Source organism: Apium graveolens, chromosome 4, assembly GCF_009905375.1.
Source record: "Apium graveolens cultivar Ventura chromosome 4, ASM990537v1, whole genome shotgun sequence".
In the NCBI taxonomy this organism is placed as follows: Eukaryota; Viridiplantae; Streptophyta; class Magnoliopsida; order Apiales; family Apiaceae; genus Apium; species Apium graveolens.
The window spans coordinates 315,847,995-315,869,205 of NC_133650.1; the positions used below are offsets into that span (position 1 = coordinate 315,847,995).

At 32.4% G+C, this 21,211-nt stretch overlaps 2 protein-coding genes across 2 annotated transcripts; both read right to left on the reverse strand.

Annotated features, from left to right (window-relative positions):
• Window positions 1–473: 473 nt before the first annotated feature.
• On the reverse strand, window positions 474–1,074 carry LOC141720279 (putative Histone-lysine N-methyltransferase ATXR5). Its single transcript, XM_074522626.1, has 3 exons — window positions 1,018–1,074; window positions 796–891; window positions 474–698 (listed from the first exon to the last, which is right to left on the reverse strand). The coding sequence occupies exons 1-3, from the start codon at window positions 1,072–1,074 to the stop codon at window positions 474–476; spliced, it is 378 nt and encodes a 125-aa protein (XP_074378727.1).
• Window positions 1,075–18,868: 17,794 nt separating this feature from the next.
• Window positions 18,869–21,211, reverse strand: LOC141720280 (putative Histone-lysine N-methyltransferase ATXR5). Its single transcript, XM_074522627.1, has 6 exons — window positions 20,770–21,211; window positions 20,408–20,482; window positions 19,667–19,881; window positions 19,441–19,541; window positions 19,131–19,352; window positions 18,869–19,028 (listed from the first exon to the last, which is right to left on the reverse strand). The coding sequence occupies exons 1-6, from the start codon at window positions 21,209–21,211 to the stop codon at window positions 18,869–18,871; spliced, it is 1,215 nt and encodes a 404-aa protein (XP_074378728.1).

Sequence of the window (21,211 nt, forward strand, 5' to 3'; positions counted from 1 at the left end):
TTTCAAAATATATTATGTAATCTCTTATTTAGTTGTTACAAATTTATCTATTCATTAGCGGAAACTAAATATTTGTAGCTATTATAAGTCATTAATCTGAAACTACATATCAACACTACATGTATTATAAGTCATTTAGCCTTACTAAAATATATAACAAAATAACAAATATGAAGAATGAGTACATTGGTAAAAAAATGTTCATTCCTAGGATGCCTCCTAAATAAAATGTTGTGTATCATATCCATTATCTTGTCCATTATAATCGAAACAAAGTCGTTCTCCCTTTTTTATATTACGAAGAGCGACAAGATAAACATGACATTTACCACGAACATTGTACCTCACAGATTTGAGGTTTTTCTTCTTTCTTCCCTGTATTTTTACAGCACTAGTCAATATTTTGGTATGGGTATCCATATTTTTTAGACAACGAAAAATATAGAATTAAAGGGTATGAACCACATAAATACTTACGCAGAATGGTTGTTAATGCCACTGATGAAGCGAGCTATATTTCCCCGCTTGTCCGGGCAAATAAAGAGACCATCTTCTTCTTCTGAGTCTCTGTAAGTAAGGAGGGTCATAAAGCTATCAAAATTCTCATCATCTCTCCGATTCCTGACAAAATCTACATCTCCTGTATACTCAGCAAGAAAAGTCATGGCTTTGATTGGACCATCTGCTTCACTTTGTACCTGGAAATGCAAAAATGCATAATTAATATACATTCTATCTGTATAATTAATAACAAAACCCAATTAATCTATCAAATATGTTTTATGACCCTTCCACTTCATCAAAAAACAACTTTAAGAGGAGGACATTTTCCCCTCCTTTCATCATTGCTTTACATTTCTTTATTGTTATGTAATCTTCGGTAGATAGTTCCTACCAAATAAGAATATAACATTAAATACAATGTGCATTCAATTAAGATAAATTCGAAAAGAAAAGAACATTACTTAACAAAGGAAACTAGTTGTGCTCCTATAATTAAAATTTAAATGTATATACCTGGATGTCATCTGCCTCATACTTGGATTGATTAGCAGATTTAGGAAGCCATGTCATGTGAGTATGTCAGTTATCACTAAATGCTACGTTCTTACTCTGCAGAGCAAAACGTCGAGAATCCATTTGTCTGTTCCTACTCTTCAACATCATTTGCTGGAACGTACCGGAAGAAATTTGTAGATTTTTTTGGCAAACGTTTACGCCTTTTTTGAGGAACTAAAATAATCAACAATAGATAATATAGCTATCAAAATAGGAGGTCATGACAATAATTCATAATACACTAAGTAATTTATAATACAACTATAAGTAGAAAAATATTATGAATCATGTTTATATTTTAAATAAAGCTCAAGTAAGATAAATGTCAATTATTTACATTTGTAAAAAAAACAATTTTTTTTAATGTATATGTGAAAAAATTAGCCAATCTTTAGGTTGTACCTAGTTAGTTTAAATGACTGTACAGCAACTTTGAGAAATAGCCCCTACCTGCTACAAGAAGTAGGGGGATTTATGGTTTGTTTTGCTTTTGACAATATTAGTACTAATAAACAATATGCTATTGATAAAATGCAAAATTAGGTCCATAATATGGAAATTAGCAAAATTAAAATTAAAATTAAAACACTTCATGATACTAAATAACAATAAAAATAGATTACAACATATATATAATATATATGTACACCCAATTCCAAAAAATGATCAATAACTTGATTTAAAATAATAAAATCTTACCTTCGAGGTGAAATGTATTTTAGCTATAATCCCAAAATACCTCTTCCTTGATTTACTAGATCCATCTCTGGTTGATTCTGCAATATAATCAAATCAAATTTAAAAAAATCCAAATTGTAAAATTAAAAAAAAAAATTTCAGGACCACATTTTTCCTATTTACCTTACTTTGATTTTTAAAGTTACACAAGTTCTACAACCAATGGATTATTAACAATTGTAACAATTGTAATCTCAAATCAACACTTAGGTCACAACAATTATTACTAACTTGTATTTCAGATCCGTGCCACTAAAACTTAGATATTAATTTTATTAGGACCGCACAAACATACAATGTAATGAAGTAGAGTGACAGATACCTTCTGGGTGCTTACTGCGGCAAACCATCACAATACCAGTTTTCAGGGGGAATTTCAAGAACAGCCGGTCTCAGACACTTCATATGAAACCCATTATCACAATCATCACATATCAATATTTGGTCCTCTTTGTCCCCAAATCCACATATCTTACATGTGAGCTCATTATAATAAATATGTGGAGCCACAACAACTATGGTTGCCTTCAGGAGATCTTCTATATATTTCTCTTTTGGGTGGACTGGGGGGCGGGAGATGTGGGAAGATGGGGCCGAGAATCGACTGGTATTATTGTTTTGTGGCCTGATATAAATCGGCCAGTGACCTAAACTTGTGCACACGCGGGACCTTCTTAGGTGGAACTGTGGGAGGTGGTTGGGTTGAGAATGTGGGGGTAGTTGGGTTGGGAAGCTATAGGTGTGTTGAATGAAGACATCTTCAGATCTGTTGTAAATGTCTGAGCTTGTGTTTTGTAATTGGGTTTTTGTAATTGAAGATGTTGATCGGGAGAGGGCGTGTGAAAAGGGATTTATAGATACAATACAGGGCAGAGTTTTCTAGGGGCTCTAGGGGCTGAGTTTTCTAGGAGCGGAGTTTTCTAGGAGCGGAGTTTTCTAGGAGGGGAGTTTTCTAGGGTTTAGAGGTTATCAATATAGCCGTTACCAATATAGCTGTTATCAATATATATTTCAGTAATATACATTATTTTTTTTCAACATATATCATTGTAGTTTTAATAATAATTCTACAATATTTTGTAATACTTGATAAGATTTTAGAAATACTTCATTGATCCATTGAGAAAACATTAACTAAAATCAAATTCCGCTAAAAAAAAAGTAAAATCGAGCTAGTAAGTGAGTTAAAGAAAAGCAAAAAAATTGGCCTATAAAAGTAGCATGAAAGAAATGTTGTTTGATCATAATATTGCAAGTAGCAATTAAACATGAATTTCTCCGTGGCACATTGTCCACTATTCCAGTGTACCTGTTACATTTCCTACACCACTTACCCCCATCATAGGAATGTGCTTTATAAGATGTATCTTTAATGATATCTCATCCCATCATCTCCCCTTTATGATATAATGTACAAGATCCATAAAAAATTGCTATGAATCAATATACTACAAGAAAAATGTCCATAGACATCGATTTTCGGCGATGTCTATGTTGTTTTGCACAGATATTGATGTCGGTGATGTCTATTGTAGACATCGGCTACACCGATGTCTTTCAGCCCATTAGACATTTTCCTTCAAAACAGTGATTCTATCAATTTTAGACTTCGATTTCAACACAGAGAAACTAATGTATATTGTACTTTTTGACATCATTTTTAACACAACAAAATGATGTATATTTTATTCTTTTATATAAGCTTTTTCACAGTAAAAATGATGTATATGAATTATTAGACATCCATTTTGTTATAAGAAATTGATGCATTAACAAAATTAAAAACCTTGGAGTCATAAATATATGTCCATTGCACAATTTAGAAATTACATTCAACTAATATCATTCAACCCAATACATCTATCATCATCAGTACACTCTAGCGTAGGACATTGATACAAGTTGTAAGAAAACTAAGAATCCAAATTTTTAAGCTGGTACGTCGTTTGGGACGAAACATGTGTAGCAGCTATGCAATGTCCTCTGCCTTGTGTAGGAAGGATCCCAGTTCTGATAATAATCAAAAAATCAACCAGCATCTCTATATTGGTGTATCCCAACTTAAACCGTGGCCAGCGTCTATAAATGAAACCACAAAACTTGGTACTATGAACCCACATCAAAGGCATTTAAGATTACATATTTTACACAAGAGAATGACACAATATCCAGTTTTAAAGAATATCTAACTGTACCTGATATATACAACAATCTGGCCATTTACGCGGTTTTTTTTGAACTGAAATCGGCATAATTGAGCCATTATAAAGGAAAAACGTTTTTGGTGGTGTAAGTTCGTGTTTTTTAGTCACAAGATAAATCGGCGTCGCCAGTTAGGAAGTAGGGCCCCGTACATCAATACGACGAAAAATAATCGTCCGTTATACTTACGACGGAAAAAATGTCGGATATTACTTTATGGAACCCACTTTTAATAAGATAAAACAAATTTTGACAGAAAAATACGTCATAAGTTAGAAATTTCTGACAGAAAAACGTCATATTTAGGAATTAGGGCCTATTTACGACGAAATATGTGATGAACAACCGTCGTAAGTTTGTTTTCCAGGTTTAAAAAAATCTAGCCGGATTTCGGGCACTTTCCGGCAACCCCAATTCAACAATTTGATAGATTTCTTCAACATCTAATTTTATTAATAGATAGATTTCTTCAAAAGGTGGACTAACGACTAGAGACTATGTTTACTTTCCATTATTTCCTTCAATAGTAGTAGGTAAAAATCAACTAGTATAAATGACATGAAAAATAACAAGCCAGATTATATAGATACGACCATGATATTAATATATATCTCTGGTGGAAAAGTTCAATCCACCAGAAAGTTTTGAAAGACTTGTATTTAATTACTTTGTGTTTTGATTTGATCCATACTTTCATTCCGCACCATAGCCAAATCAAACACATTTATATATTCACAGTAAAACTGTTCTTAAAATTGAAAAAGTAGCCAGAATTACATTCAACCCCCCTTTCTCTAATTCTTTGCTAGATTGTTAGGGAATAACAATTGGTATCAGAGTAAGCTCTTGAAGAACAAAGAGTTTAAAGATCACAACAACTAACAAGATGAGCAGAAAGGATGTTGGAGTAAAAATTCCATTTCTGGATAAAGACACCTATCACCATTAGAAGGTGAAGATGCATCTGCATCTACTCTCTCAAGATTAAGAATATGTGGACTGCATTGAGAAAGGCCCACATGTCCCTATGATAGCTACTATAGTAAATAAGCCATCCATCCCAAAGCCTAGAGCAGAATGGTCTGATCTAGATATTAAACAAGTTCATAAGGATAAGAAGGTCATGAATATTTTGTTTAATGGTGTTGATGGTGACATGTTTGACAACATCATAAACTACAAAACTGTTACAGAGGTCTCGGATACTATTCAGGTCATATGTGATAGAACTGAGCAAGTAAGGAAAAATAAAATGCAACTGTTAATTCAGCAATATGAGCATTTTCATAGTGAAGAAAGTGAGTCACTCACTAACATTTTCAGTAGATTTCAAAAACTGCTGAATGCTCTAAACTTGCATGGAAGAGTCCATTAAACAAAGGACTCAAACTCAAATTCCTGAGATCTGTACCAAAGAAATGGAAATATATGTCAATCTTACTAAGAAACTCTCAAGATTACAAGGAATTCACCTTGGATAGACTGTATGGGATTCTAAAAAGTTTAACAATTAAAATTTGGAAAAAAATAATTTTAAATTTAATTTTACTTTAAAATAATTTTTGATAAGTGTGATTTTATTATGATTCCTACTGTAAAATTACTCTAAACTCTTTAATTAAAGTTCAATGATTTTTTAAATTAAAAAATTGTGCAACTTTGATTTAATTTTGGTAATTAAAATTTGTAATTATATATAATAAAAATAAAAATAAATCTATTTCTGGTTGATTTTTGATTGGAAATTAATTAATTAATCTTTGATAATTTTAAAACTACTATCCTCCCAGTGATCAAAATTTAATCCATTTAACTACACAATCTTGTATGAATTTTATAAATTAATCAATGAGATTGGGAATATTTAAAATATTTTTTTTTAAAAAAAAAAGAAGAAAAGAGAGCTTCTTTATGATTTTTTTTTATTTAATAAAATAAATTAAATATAATTACTTGAATTTCGTTAATATAATGGATTCATATAATTATATTTCATCTATGTCTACAATATATATGATATTTAAAATAAAAATAATAAAATAATAATCATTTTAACAAACAAGAATTGTACTAGTTATAGGGTAGTAAAGTATAACGAGTGCATCTATCTTTTAATATGTGATTAAAAATGCTTTAAAATATAAAAACAGTTGACTAGTGACGGAATATTGTTAAATTATGAGTCACTTATAGAGTAAAGTTGCATGGAGTTCACCTTATAAAGTCCATGTTCTGCAAATAAAATATTATCTAAAACCTGTTATCTTGCAAAACATGTTTCACAAATATCATTACTTCAATAAAATCATGCAAATCTCATATATTTACAAGTACAATATGTATATTCTGGAACATGAACATTTATTTTGTGCAAAGTAAACATGTTTTGTGGAATAATATATTTTGCTACGTTAGACTTGTAAAATATGTGTAATCTGCAAGATTTTCAATAAAATTGTGATATTTGTAGAATATCATTGGAAAAATGATATGTTTTGCAACAATTTAAGCTACATTTTAGTTGCACAAGGACTCCACTGACTCCAATGAAACACTGGACTCCATAGAACCTAATATATTATTTATTTTAATCAAGGCCGACTTAAAGAAAAAATTAACATCTGTTATCCCGAATCAAGGCACATAATATTTAAATGTACTTGTGATTCTAATTGCACACAATGCAATTGCAACATTAAGTACGAAAAAGAAGATGAAGCCAACATGAAGGAAAAAGACAACGAAGAAGAAGCCAAAGACAACACTTGTACTTGCAATTGCCACTAGCCTTGCCATTTTCACTGTATTAGAAAGAATTATAATCCGTGGATAGTGTACATTTATGCTGTTGGTGCAATGGTAGCAATGGTTGTTGATGCCTGGGACGATGATGCGCCACCTGTCCACACTATAGGAACTTTGTTCTGTTGTTTCCAGGTCAAATGCAAATCTAGTTTGAACATTTTTTTTAGTAAGCAGGTGGGTGTCCCAGGGACACTAGTTCTAGTTTACGCGCACCTTGACTAATCTTGGAGAGAGATAGTTTGTAAAATATTTAATAATTATGTATGCTTGCTTTTCTATGTGCTTTGCTCATAAAATAATAATTATGATTGCTTTTAATCCTGGAGAGGGATAGCTTGTAAAATATTTGATAATGATATGTATGCTTGTTTTTCTATGTGCTTTGCTGATCAGGTTGGAGTTTCAGACAAAGAACGAGTATTGCAAAGGAAGCTTAACCATATAGCTGAAGTTGCAGATACATCCTCCTTAAACGGTCTTAACTACGTATTACAAGGTGCACATGCTCTTTGTAACTTTTAATTTTTGATCCTCGGGTTACTTGCGTATTGTCAATGAGGATGCATATAACAAAAAAATATTCATCGGAAAATTGATACTATTAGAAAAAAATAGAATAATTGAATAGAAAAATGTTTCTAATGACTATATGGTTAGTTGCATCTATCTATATATTAGAAAGAAATTGTGTTACTATCTAAGGCGCTTGCAATTTGCTTGCAATTTAATCTGTTACTACTAATAGAAAATATTTTCTTGCCCCCCCTGCTTAGGGTATTGATAAGATTTTAAATTGACATATCTCAAGCAGACTGTTAAAGGAACAGGTACATACCAATTTTGATGCAGAACTCTGTATCTAGTATTTCTATACCAAACTAATGTCTGCAAATCAGTTCTTGCAAGGCTAACCTCATCTGTTTTTATCACAATAGCAGCAAAACAAGATCCCTTGCTGAATATTAGAAGCAGAATACTGGCTAGAGATTGTAAAATTCTAGATAATAAAACTACTACTTGTTATTCAGAAAACCATTGCCGAGCTCTTACTTATATTCTTATAAGGTTTCTGTAGTTTGGGTAAAAGATCAGCGTAATTATTCATTAAAGGGTTTAACGTGACCTAGAGGAAAAAACATGTAAACCTCATCAAGTAAATCACCATCAAGAAATGCATTTGTTGAACACACTTTAGGTGTAGCTATAGAAGATCTTTCCTTAATCATGATGAACACCTATCCTTATTAGGTAGTGCATTTGATAATGATCTTATATATCCATTTTTGCCATTAACTGCCTTATTGTGTGGAAGCTCCATTAGATTTTAAAGCATCTTGTTGCCTATCCATGACCTCTACCCCCTTACTGCGTATAATTTTCCCTAATAATCTAAGCTTCGAGTCAGTTGGAAACCTAGCATAAAAAGAAGTCTAGAGATAGCAGATATCTGAGGAAGTGACACGCACAATATTTTTTATTAAAGATGAATCAGCTGAAGAAGAACTATGAATCAGAGTTTAAATCAGAAGCTTGAAAATCAGCATCGGCAATATAGGTGATCATGAGAATGTTTGTAAAAACACACAAATACAGCAGGAAATTATTAAGAAGAAACAATAGTTGAGCTTGCTGTTATAGTGCTGGTAAATATTATTAAAGAATTATGATCTTCAAGTTCATGTACTTAAGATTCACATTAATAATTAAACAAAATGTACTATACTGAGAAGTAAGAGGATTATTAGTAGTTAGTAGTAGAAAATCAAGAACATAATAGTCTTGTCAACCAAATTTATTAGTTGACTAACTCTGCGTACAAATGCCTAAAACTAAGTCTAATGTTTCATTATTTGAATGTTATTCTCTAGAAAGGTTCATCTCCAGGAGACTGCGATCACGCTTACCTCTTTCGAAACCTACAGTTCTACCTTTCTGATCATTCTTTTAATTTTTCTTTGAAACTTACTTTTTCGTTTTTGTATATCATATTCATATATGTATTGGATCATCCTCACATACTCAACTTGTCCTGCCGATTTAATTTGTGATTTTTCAATTTATCGCAGAGGTGATTAAAGCTCTTATTCAGCAGAATGCATCCTCTTTCCAATTTTCCAGTCTATCTGTAAGTCAATTTGTATCTTCTTATCAATATATATAGTTTGTCAGTCGTTACACCTGGTATGCCGGCATAAACAAAATAATAACAATAAAACTTTGTATTAAACATAACAATAACTATTTGTTGGTTTTAATTTAAATTTGGTTTTCGTATTTTGAAGTTTGTATTTAAATAAATCAGCTGTTAAGTTAGGACTGCAGCTAAGGCTTAGTTAGGTGTTTGTTTCCTGTTTTATAGGATCGTGGAGTAGTAGATGAGGAGTAGGAATGTAGTCGCTATTTTCTAGGAACCAGCAACTCTTGTTTCTATTTAAGTACTTCTTGTAATCTCTTTGGCTGAATAAGAAGCTAAGTATCGTATTAAGCTCTTCAGATTTATCTACTTGTGTTAAAGAGTTCAAATATATAGTTCTGTTTTTACATTTGGTATCAGAGCTCATATATTCAGAGTACTCTCGAGACAGCACTGTAAGATGGATAACGGGAAAAACAAAGGTGGATCGTTTGGGCTAACTTACCCAATGTTGGCCAAGGGAAATTACACGGCGTGGGCTTTAAAAATGAGAGTGTTTATGCAGGCCCAGGGAGTATGGAATGCGATAGAAGCGCCTGACCCCAAAGATGAGAAGAGTGACAAGATTGCCTTGGCCATGATTTATCAGGGCATACCTGAAGACATGTTATTATCCATCCTGAAAAGAAAACAGCCAAAGAGGGGTGGGAAGCCATTAAAGTCATGTGCCAGGGAGCTGATCGTGTAAAGAAGGCCAGAGTGCAGACACTTAAGGCGGAGTTCGAGACTTTACGGATGAATGATGGTGAGCAACTTGATGACTTTTATATGAAGCTCAATGGTCTGGTGTCTACCATTCGAGCTTTAGGAGAGGAAATGCACGAATCATATGTTGTTAAGAAATTGCTTCGAGCGGTTCCGTCCAGATTTCTCCAAATAGCTTCAACAATCGAGCAGTTTGGAGATTTAGAGAAAATGACAGTTGAAGAGACCGTTGGTTCGCTTCAAGCTCATGAGGAAAGATTGAAAGGGCAGAATGAGACAGCAGGGAGTAAGTTGTTGTTGACAGAGGAGGTGGTCCAGGCGTGAGAAAAATGACACTAAACTTTTACTCACATGGGAGGACTGGCTAAAACGTACAGGCAACACTGATGGGACTAACAATTGGCGAGGTGGTCGTGGTTTCAAAGGCATGAGTCGAGACAAAAGCACTGTGAGGTGTTTCAATTGTAATATGCTGGGGCATTATGCTGCAGATTGCAGGAGGCCTCGTCGAGAAAGAAATCAAAAGTCTGAAGCAAATCTGGTGGAAATCAAAGATGACGAGCCTGCATTATTGCTGTCTGAGCTAGATGAAAGTAAGACACAAATGGTGTTGCTGAACGAGGACAAAGTAATCCCGAGATTGGAGACAAACCCAATAGCGAAGAGAACGTCACAAGTATGGTACTTGGACAATGGAGCTAGTAATCATATGACCGGAGATAAAACAAAATTCTCGACGCTGGATGAAGGAATAACAGGTGAGGTAAAGTTTGGAGACGGGTCAACCGTGAATATAAAAGGGAAAGGGTCAATCACTTTTAAGTGTAAAAATGGAGAAGAAAGAATATTTGCTAATGTATTCTATATTCCATGCCTGTGCAACAATATTATAAGTCTTGGACAGATGTCGGAAGAAGGTAACAAGGTGGTAATGCATGGTGATCTATTGTGGGTTTATGAGAAAGATGGGAGGGCGTTGATGAAAGTTAAGAGGTCTGTGAATCGGCTGTATAAAATTATGCTGGAAGAGTCACCAGGTGCCTGCTTATTTACACAGAATACAAAGATGGAAGAAGAGTCATGGCTATGGCACTGTCGCCTAGGCCACGTCAATTTTAACGCAATGTCCATCATGAAGGAAAATGATATGGTTGTAGGTTTACCCAGATTGCTTCAACCTACTGAAGTATGCAAGGGATGTCTCATGGCGAAGCAAACACGGACTCCGTTTCCCTCTCAGTCAAGCTATGCATCTAGCAAAGGGTTAGAGCTGGTCCACGGTGACTTATGCGGACCAATCTCTCCACCGACCCCATTGGAAAGAGGTACTTCTTACTTTTAGTCATGATTTCAGTCGTATGATGTGGGTTTTCTTTTTGTCAACAAAAGATGAAGCTTTTTCCCAGATCCTTCATGTGAAATGACTTTGACAACAGAGCTTTGAGAGAGTTGATTTCCTCATTGGAATTTCCAGAAATGAGTAGATTGTCTACATATACTAGCACAAGGGTGATTTTTAATTCCTTCCTGTTTGTGAAGAGACTGTAATCAGTCTTTGATTGCAAGTAACCTAGCGTGATCAGATTTTGTGAGAGTTTATTGAACCAGAGTAGGGGACTTTGCTTCAAACCGTACAAAGATTTTACAAGCTTGCACACCAGTTTTTATGGTGTAGAAGCTTGATGTATAGGACATTTCATATACACAGTCTCAAGAAGGTCACCGTGTAGAAAAGCATTTGTGACGTCCATCTGAATAGCAATCCAGTCGTTCATTGCAGCCATATCTAGTAATGTTCTAACTGTAGTAAGCTTAATTGAATGTTCATCGAGCTCTATGCCTCTCAACTGTCCCGTCTGGATTAAATTTAGTTTTGAACAACCATTTGCACCCAATGGCTTTCTTGTTTGGTGGTAGTGTAGTGACTTCCCACGTTCCATTGTCCTCCTGAGCTGACAACTCTCTGTTCATAGCGTCTACCTAATGTGCTTCTTGCACTGCTTAATTGAATGTTACAGGATCATTGTTGTTGGATAGAGATGCCAAGAAATAATTAATTGAGGATTGACAACTTGATCAGCAACATACGATATGTTGGCATTTGGTAGTGCTGTATGAACAAAGTTTTCCAACCAAGCAGGTGTTTTTGTGACTCTCGTAGATCTTCTTAACACTGGGGAGTCCTGAGATGTTTCCTCATTGTCAGACATATCTGGTGCTTCATCTGTCTCAGTGACAAATATGTCATCATCACTAGTATCTTTCAATTTAGGCAGTTGTGGCATTATACAAGGAACAGGGTGAACATATGTTTGGGGTGAGGTAGGATTTAAGGGAAACACAGTCTCGTGAAATATGGCATCTCGAGTAACAAACATCTGCATATTTGTCAAGTTCAGTAATTTGTAGCCTTTCGGGTTAGGAGGGTATCCAATTATCACACAAGGTACTGATCTCGGTTCAAATTTATCATGAGTTTGGCTTGGGTTAGACGCAAGTATCAAACAACCAAAGGCTCTCAAATTGTTAAATGACGTAGGCTCTTTGTGAAGTATTTCATATGGGATTTTGTTATTTAAGGCTTGTGTGGGTAGTCTGTTTATTAGGTAAGTGGCAGTCATCACAAACTCTCCCCAGTAGGACAAAGAAAGTCCACATTGAAATTTCAAACATCTTGCAATCTCTAGAATTTGCATGTGCTTTCTCTCAACCTTGGCATTTTGCTAGGGTCGATTTACACAAGATTTTGATGAATAATTCCATAAGTTTTGTAAAATTGAGTGCAAGTAACATCTGCAAATTCAGGTGCATTATCTGAACGAATAGAGTTAATAGCAGCAGCAAATTGAGTACGAACATACTTGTAAAAGCTATTATAATAATGAAACTATTCAATAATATAGTAGTATATATGTTAATATGTATGTATTAATGTATGTACACATGCATATATACACAATCACTATATGATAATGATAATGAGCTATAGATAAATATGCATGTTAAATACATACCAAATAATAAATTCTTATAAATGAGTTATAAGATGAAATAAATATGACATAGATAATAATGTAAGTATTAATAAATATTAATGAAATTAACAATGATTTAATTATATTATATAATAATATGTTATAAATTAGTGATCAGATGAAATAAATATGACATAGATAATAATGTAAGTATTAATAAATATTAATAAAATTATAAATGAGTAAATTATGTTATATAATAATGAGGTAGATATAAATATAATTATTAATTATGAAGTAATAAATGATTATTAATAATTGAAATAAATATTTTATAAATATATATTAGAGTATTCATAATTAAATTTGTTCGTTGAACTCCAATATTATATTTAATATAAATAATAGATGAACACAAATTGATCTTTAAATAGAAGCTCGTGTGTAGAATTCTTAATACTTTATCACTTTAGTGTCAATCCCTACCCTCTTTTACAGTAACACCACCAGTCTTCTATAGTTTTTTTAAAAATTTAAATTTGATTATAAGCTCATTTTGTAAATATAAATTGTGTTATTATAATGAATTTTAAATTATATTTTCTTTTATGCTATAATATTTTCAAGCTAATAACTATTAAATTTGTAAACATATTAAAATTAGGTAGAAAATTTTTTAAAAAAAACATGAACCAATAAACGGTTAACCGAACCAAAAACATTATTTCGGAAAAATGAGCACAAACCGACATGCACACTCGTACTTTTCACTTTTTATTATCCTAACATGTTTTTAACCCGGAAATCCAGCATATCTAAACGAGGCATAAACGCAAACGCGTCGTCAGATTTTTCAACTTAATCTAGTAATCTACTTGGCCTATAAATATTTTAGGGGAGTAACCACAATAACAATATTTTAAAATTTAATTAGAAAATGGAGTCATTTTTAAACATTTTCCAAAAATACCTTATTTTAAGTATAATTATTTTTAAAATATAATTTTCAGCCTTTAACATCCAGTTTTATCGACATTTTATTTTATATTTTTTTGTTAAATAAATTTGATTTATGTTGTATAGTTGATTTTATATTTGAAATCCAATTCAAATCTAAAATTAACTTTGAAGAAAATAAAATTGAAGTTGCAAATTTACATTGCAAAACTTATAAATCATATTTTTGAAAATGAAATTTTTAAAAATTATGTTTTTGAAAATTATTTTATTCATATTTTTGGAAAAACTATTGTCTAAAAGTTGTATTTTTTAGAAAACCTTTCGGTTTTTTCTTTCAATTATATTCGAACAACTTTGAATGACATTGTAACTTTTAAGAATTATAATCAAAATTTACACGAACATCAATTAAAAAAAGTTAATATATAATACCGAATTTTGTATACAGAATTGAGAATTCAACCGTAAATATCGTGATACTAGAGATCACTCTCAAATCGGGTTAATAATCTAGTGAGTCACTAAGTAGGGCTAGTATATCATTTATCATGTTGGTCACCGAACTCCAAGCGGTTTCAAACTGATCACTTAATTTTATGACCAGAAAAATGAAATTTTAAAATTTATCGCATGCGCTATCTATCTCAAAAGGTAAAGACTAACTCAACGATGTAACAGTTTTGTCTCTGAAATAATATGTATATTGATAGGGAATAAAATAAACTCTTATTACGTAATTAATATCACATTAATTGTATTAACATTGGCTTGACAGTTAAGCACATTAGAGGAGGCCCAAGACCCTTGATAGGGGCCAAAAATAGCCTAGGAATATAATTGGTGTTAAAATTAATTAGACCAGATACGGTCCAATAACGAAGCCCAATTAGAAAGGGCCCAAAACCCTGAATATTAATTAATTATGAAATTAATTAATAAGGGATAAATCAGCTGTCAAGATGAGTCCCAATGAGGATATAAATCCTTGAAAATTAGCCCCCAAGGGACCTGATAGGATATGGAATCAGTTTCCTACTTTCTAAAACTCCAAAGTCCATTCTAATTCTGAGACTTGCCCACCAAGTCTCCTAACCCAAGTCTAATTCAAGGACTCCCAACATCTATATAAGGGGCCTCACCCCAAAAATCAGAACTACGTTTTTTTGATTTGATCTTTGGCAATCAGTAAGGTACTAAGGCAGATTGAGTCACGAAACACAAGAGCAGTCAAATCGAGCCTCGAAGCTCACGTTCCTTAGTAATAAATACAGCAATTATTATACTTTAGTTTTTGATCCATAATATTTGGCGCCGTCTGTGGGACAGCACAACAACAACCATTGCGAGAACACGGATAACAAGCAGCGTCCTTGAAGGAGGAACACCCACGGGGACAACCCAAACGATTTCGTCAACCGTGGAGGTACCTCCGCATTCAAGCTCCGCATTCAAATAAGAGATTGAACGTGCTCTACTGGTTGAGTTTGAACTAGGAAGTTAAATGTATATAATGCTATCTCATAGATTCAATTGACTTGACAAATATGAGTTGCCTTGTAAATCAATTGTGAAAATAATTTTTATTAAGCTGAGTGTGAGCCTGTAAAGAAGATCATTTTATTAAACCTATTTTTCTTCTTTTGAATTTTGTAACAATCTTCGCCACAAATATCACAAACGAGTGTTGATACATTATTCCCGTAGTATAACATAAAATCATTTTTAAATGTATCAATTTTTTCATACCCCAAACTTAGCTTCTTCATCAATGTCCTTGTACTATAGTATGTAAGAGGCAATGTATTATGCTTAGAAAGAACATCGAAAAGCAATGCAATAATTCACAGCATTTTGCCATATTCACAGCATTTTGCCATATTTTTGAAATGTAATAATTTACTAATAAGTGTCATCTTCACATACTTTTTTATATTACCGGGATAAATAGGAGCTCCAACATCAATAAAATCCTTGTAGACTTGAGAAGAACTTGAGTTTAGCGTTTCTTCATCAACATACTACTACCTTTTATTTTTCCATCCTTATTATTTGGCCCACTAATATCTCATAATAATGTATGTATATCAAAAGTTTTTTCAGTTTTCATAGTCCAATGACGCTTCCTCCTTTGACTTCCTAATTTTTTTCATCATGTACCTCCCACACTTTATAAGTTTCCAAAAAACCATCCATAAGGAAATGATTTCTCACTCCATCAAACTTGAAAAAATTACCATTTTCACATGTATTACATGGGCGCCTTATTTTTTCTCCCTTAATTCAATGTACACTAGCAAATTCAATAAATGCATCGACACATTTCCTATATTCATCATTTGATGATAAATCGATTTTCTGAACATCGAGAAATCCAATCCCAATTAAGCATGGACGACATCTACATATACATATTTTTTGGTCTAATCAATTCACAAACATAAGATTATTACTCGTACAAAATTTAGTACACGTAAAAAATTTATTATACATACAAATATACTCATCGTCAACCAATTTCACAGACACATTCATTACACACACAATTATAATACACACAAATACAAATATACTCATCAACTAATTACACGTAAACATTTATTACACAAACACATAAGTTTTACACACACAAATTTATTACACCTACACATAAATATATTACACATAAATACAAAGAAATTTACAATTACATGGACAAAATAAACTTACAATTCCAAATCTTCAGGTTCGTCAACAAATTTGATAATTCATAAAATACAAGATCTACATACACACAAATATATATATAACAAATATATATATGTCTGTGTGTGTGTAAATAGCTTAAAATTATACAAAAAATGACGTCAAGAAGTACTATGAGCAAAAATAACTGAAAAACCTCCAAAGCAACCCCATTGGTCACTTTCCGAACTTTCATGTGATTAAAATATTATATCTCACACCAATCAATCAAATAGGTTGGTTGAAAAATTTAATATGTCTAATTGCAATCATGTTTGGTCCTAAAGTTGGTCGCAATAGATAAATTTACCGACTGTTGCCTCAGTCGGTAAATTTGTCTGTGTTACTACCGACGAATGTGGTTGGTATAGAGTCAGATGATAAGTTAGATTAAAAATAGAAATGACTGGCTGATATCGGCCGTATTGTATGAGTTCGATCGATATATGATGAATATGGTCTTTTCGCATAAATCCCAAGAAAGCCACAATCGGTCATGATTAAGTAGATCAGTCGTAATAGTTGGTCGGTATTGGTTATATCATGTCTTAAAATTTGCCCGATAGTTTTAAAGCTATCAGGAAATTTTTTTAATTTCAAATAAAAAATCAATAATTAAATCCACTGTTCATCATTTACAATCCAAAAAAATTTAAATCGCAGTTCATACCTACACCGAATAAATTAACATAATTAAAACAAAAACAAACAACATTCAACATTCTCTAATATGGCTGTAAGTCTCTTTAAATACTCGATCACCTTCAATTGCTCTTCAAATTCCTCCATCGTGATCCCACACTTGTCCATCTCATAATTAGTTGATTTTCGATCTTCTTCTCCTACATCTTTTGTTCAAGCTTCGATAAGTTTTCCTTCGCTTCGGTGAGTTACCAGACGACTTCCCTGTAGAAACGATCTTTCGCATCCATGCCTACATTTATAAAAATACAAACAAAATATGTTAGATCATATATATACTCCATATTCATACATAAAGACATGCGCGCATAAACACACACACTTATAACCATCATCAATATATATGGTGTGTATGTAATATACCTCAAGATTAACTTATAAATTTTGAAAAAAAATCAAAAGATGATATAAACTATAAGTAAATAGATCATATGCATGTATATATAACCATAATCGGTCAAAAAACATAAATATTTCATTTTCTCATAACTGCAGAGAAAATTAGAGATCATCTTTTTCACCGGAGAAAAACCGACCAACACCCGATTGGTATACTGGTCGAAGTTAGCTGATGTGTAGATCAATTTAACGTTATTCAACAAGGTTTGACTTTTACATTTATCGACCGACACATTCAATTTACTTGATCAGAATTTTGTTATCTAGACACCACACGAGCAAGAGTAAAAATATTTGACAATCTTTGACCGTGGTCAGAATAAGCGGTCGGTAATACACTATACTGATCGCCGATATTTCTGCACGGTCATTTCTTGTCATTATTTTGAGTTGGTCGAAATAAGCTGGTCAAAAAAAGCCATATTTCTTGTATTGTGTGTTTCTTGTAGTGTGATATCTTCCCTAACTAGTACATATCACTTACTTTTTACTTTTTGATAGCTTCATTTCTCTCTCTCCAATTCATAAGTAAATTTATTATTAAAAATAAGTTAGGACGTAGGAAACGAGATATTGCTTGGAATGAGACAAGTTTTTTGTATCTTAGAGGACTATATATATATATATATTATATAAAGTTTTAGAAATTTGTTGAAGTTGCTCTTTATTATAATAAAATTTGATTAGTATTTTCTTGGAAGTTATAGGCAGGTGCTACACCAATGGACTATGAAAAACTACATGAACACTTACCATTGTTAGACTGTAATATAAATTCATTTTATTAGGCCTTCTAATTTTAACACTTTATAGTTTTAAAATGAGTTCTTTACTTAATATGGTATCAAACTTATAAGGAGCTCACAAAGTTTGATTCAGTGTCAAATTTATCACTTATTTAATACAATATGAAACATGTTAAGTACTTTTGTGAGTAACTTGCCCCTGTGCATAAAACTGATCTTCAAAATTGTGGAGAAAACAAATTTATAGAAGTTGATTAGAATGTGAGATTTAGGGGTTAGAGAATAAAATTAGAATTTTTCTAAAAAATAATTTCTTGTTGTTTCTTCATGGTTGTGAAAAAGGAAACTGTGGATTAGCTCCCGGATGTAGGTTACATGTGTGTAATGCTGGAGAGGTTGTGGCACTTTCTTAATGCTTTATATGTGACTTATACAATACCGTGGTTTCAAAATATATTATGTAATCTCTTAATTTAGTTGTTACAAATTTATTCTATTCATTGCGGAAACTAAAATTTGTAGCTATTATAAGTCATTAATCTGAAACTACATATCAACAACTACATGTATTATAAGTCATTTAGCCTTACTAAAATATAACAAAATAACAAATATGAAGAATGAGTACATTGGTAAAAAAATGTTCATTCCTAGGATGCCTCCTAAATAAAATGTTGTGTATCATATCCACTATCTTGTCCATTATAATCGAAACAAAGTCGTTCTCCCTTTTTTATATTACGAAGAGCGACAAGATAAACATGACATTTACCACGAACATTGTACCTCACAGATTTGAGGTTTTTCTTCTTTCTTCCCTCCCTGTATTTTTACAGCACTAGTCAATATTTTGGTATGGGTATCCATATTTTTTAGACAACGAAAAATATAGAATTAAAGGGTATGAACCACATAAATACTTACGCAGAATGGTTGTTAATGCCACTAATGAAGCGAGCTATATTTCCCCGCTTGTCCGGGCAAATAAAGAGACCATCTTCTTCTTCTGAGTCTCTGTAAGTAAGGAGGGTCATAAAGCTATCAAAATTCTCATCATCTCTCCGATTCCTGACAAAATCTACATCTCCTGTATACTCAGCAAGAAAAGTCATGGCTTTGATTGGACCATCTGCTTCAACTTTGTACCTGGAAATGCAAAAATGCATAATTAATATACATTCTATCTGTATAATTAATAACAAAACCCAATTAATCTATCAAATATGTTTTATACCCTTCCACTTCATCAAAAACAACTTTAAGAGGAGGACATTTTCCTCCTTTCATCATTGCTTTACATTTCTTTATTGTTATGTAATCTTCGGTAGATAGTTCCTAACCAAATAAGAAATATAACATTAAATACAATGTGCATTCAATTAAGATAAATTCGAAAAGAAAAGAACATTACTTAACAAAGGAAACGAGTTGTGCTCCTATAATTTTTAAAATGTATATACCTGGATGTCATCTCCCTCATACTTGGATTGATTAGCAGATTTAGGAGCCATGTCATGTGAGTATGTCAGTTTATCACTAAATGCTACGTTCTTACTCTGCAGAGCAAAACGTAGAGAATCCATTTGTCTGTTCCTACTCTCAACATCATTTGCTGGAACGTACGGAAGAAATTTTGTAGATTTTTTTGGCAAACGTTTACGCCTTTTTTGAGGAACTAAAATATCAACAATATATAAGATAGCTATCAAAATATGAGGTCATGACAATAATTCATAATACAACTAAGTAATTTATAATACAACTATAAGTAGAAAAAATATTATGAATCATGTTTATATTTTTAAATACATTTTAAATAAAGCTCAAGTAAGATATGTCAATTATTTACATTTGTAAAAAAACAATTTTTTTAATGTATATGTGAAAAATTAGCACATCTTAGTTGTACCTAGTTAGTTTAAATGATGTACACAACTTTGAGAAATAGGCCCCTACCTGCTACAAAGAAGTTAGGGGGATTTATGGTCTGTTTTTGCTTTTGACAATATTAGTACTAATAAAACAATATGCTATTGATAAAATGCAAAATTATGTCACATAATATGGAAATTAGCAAAATTAAAATTAAAATTAAAACACTTCATCTACTAAATAACAATAAAAATAGATTAACAACATATATATATGTACACAATTCCAAAAATGATCAATAACTTGATTTAAAAATAATAAAATCTTACCTTCAGGTGAAATGTAGTTAGCTATAATCCCAAAATACCTCTTCCTTGATTTACTAGATCCATCTCTAGTTGATTCTGCAATATAATCAAATCAAATTTAAAAGAAATCCAAATTGTAAAATTAAATAAAAAAAATTTCAGGACCACATTTTTCCTATTTACCTTACTTTGATTTTTAAAGTTACACAAGTTCTACAACCAGTGGATTATTAACAATTGTAACAATTGTAATCTCAAATCAACACTTAGGTCACAACAATTATTACTAACTTGTATTTCAGATCCGTGCCACTAAAACTTAGATATTAATTTTATTAGGACGCGCACAAACATACAATGTAATGAAGTAGAGTGACAGATACCTTCTGGGTGCTTACTGCGGCAACCATCACAATACCAGTTTTCAGGGGGAATTTCAAGAACAGCCGGTCTCAGACACTTCATATGAAACCCATTATCACAATCATCACATATCAATATTTGGTCCTCTTTGTCCCCAAATCCACATATCTTACATGTGAGCTCATTATAATAAATATGTGGAGCCACAACAACTATGGTTGCCTTCAGGAGATCTTCTATATATTTCTCTTTTGGGTGGACTGGGGGGCCGGAGATGTTGGGAAGATGGGGCCGAGAATGGACTGGTATATTAACTTGTTTTGTGGCCTGATATAAATCGGCCAGTGACCTAAACTTGTGCACACGCGGGACCTTCTTAGGTGGAAACTGTGGGAGGTGGTTGGGTTGAGAATGTGGGGGGTAGTTGGGTTGGGAAGCTATAGGTGTGTTGAATGAAGACAT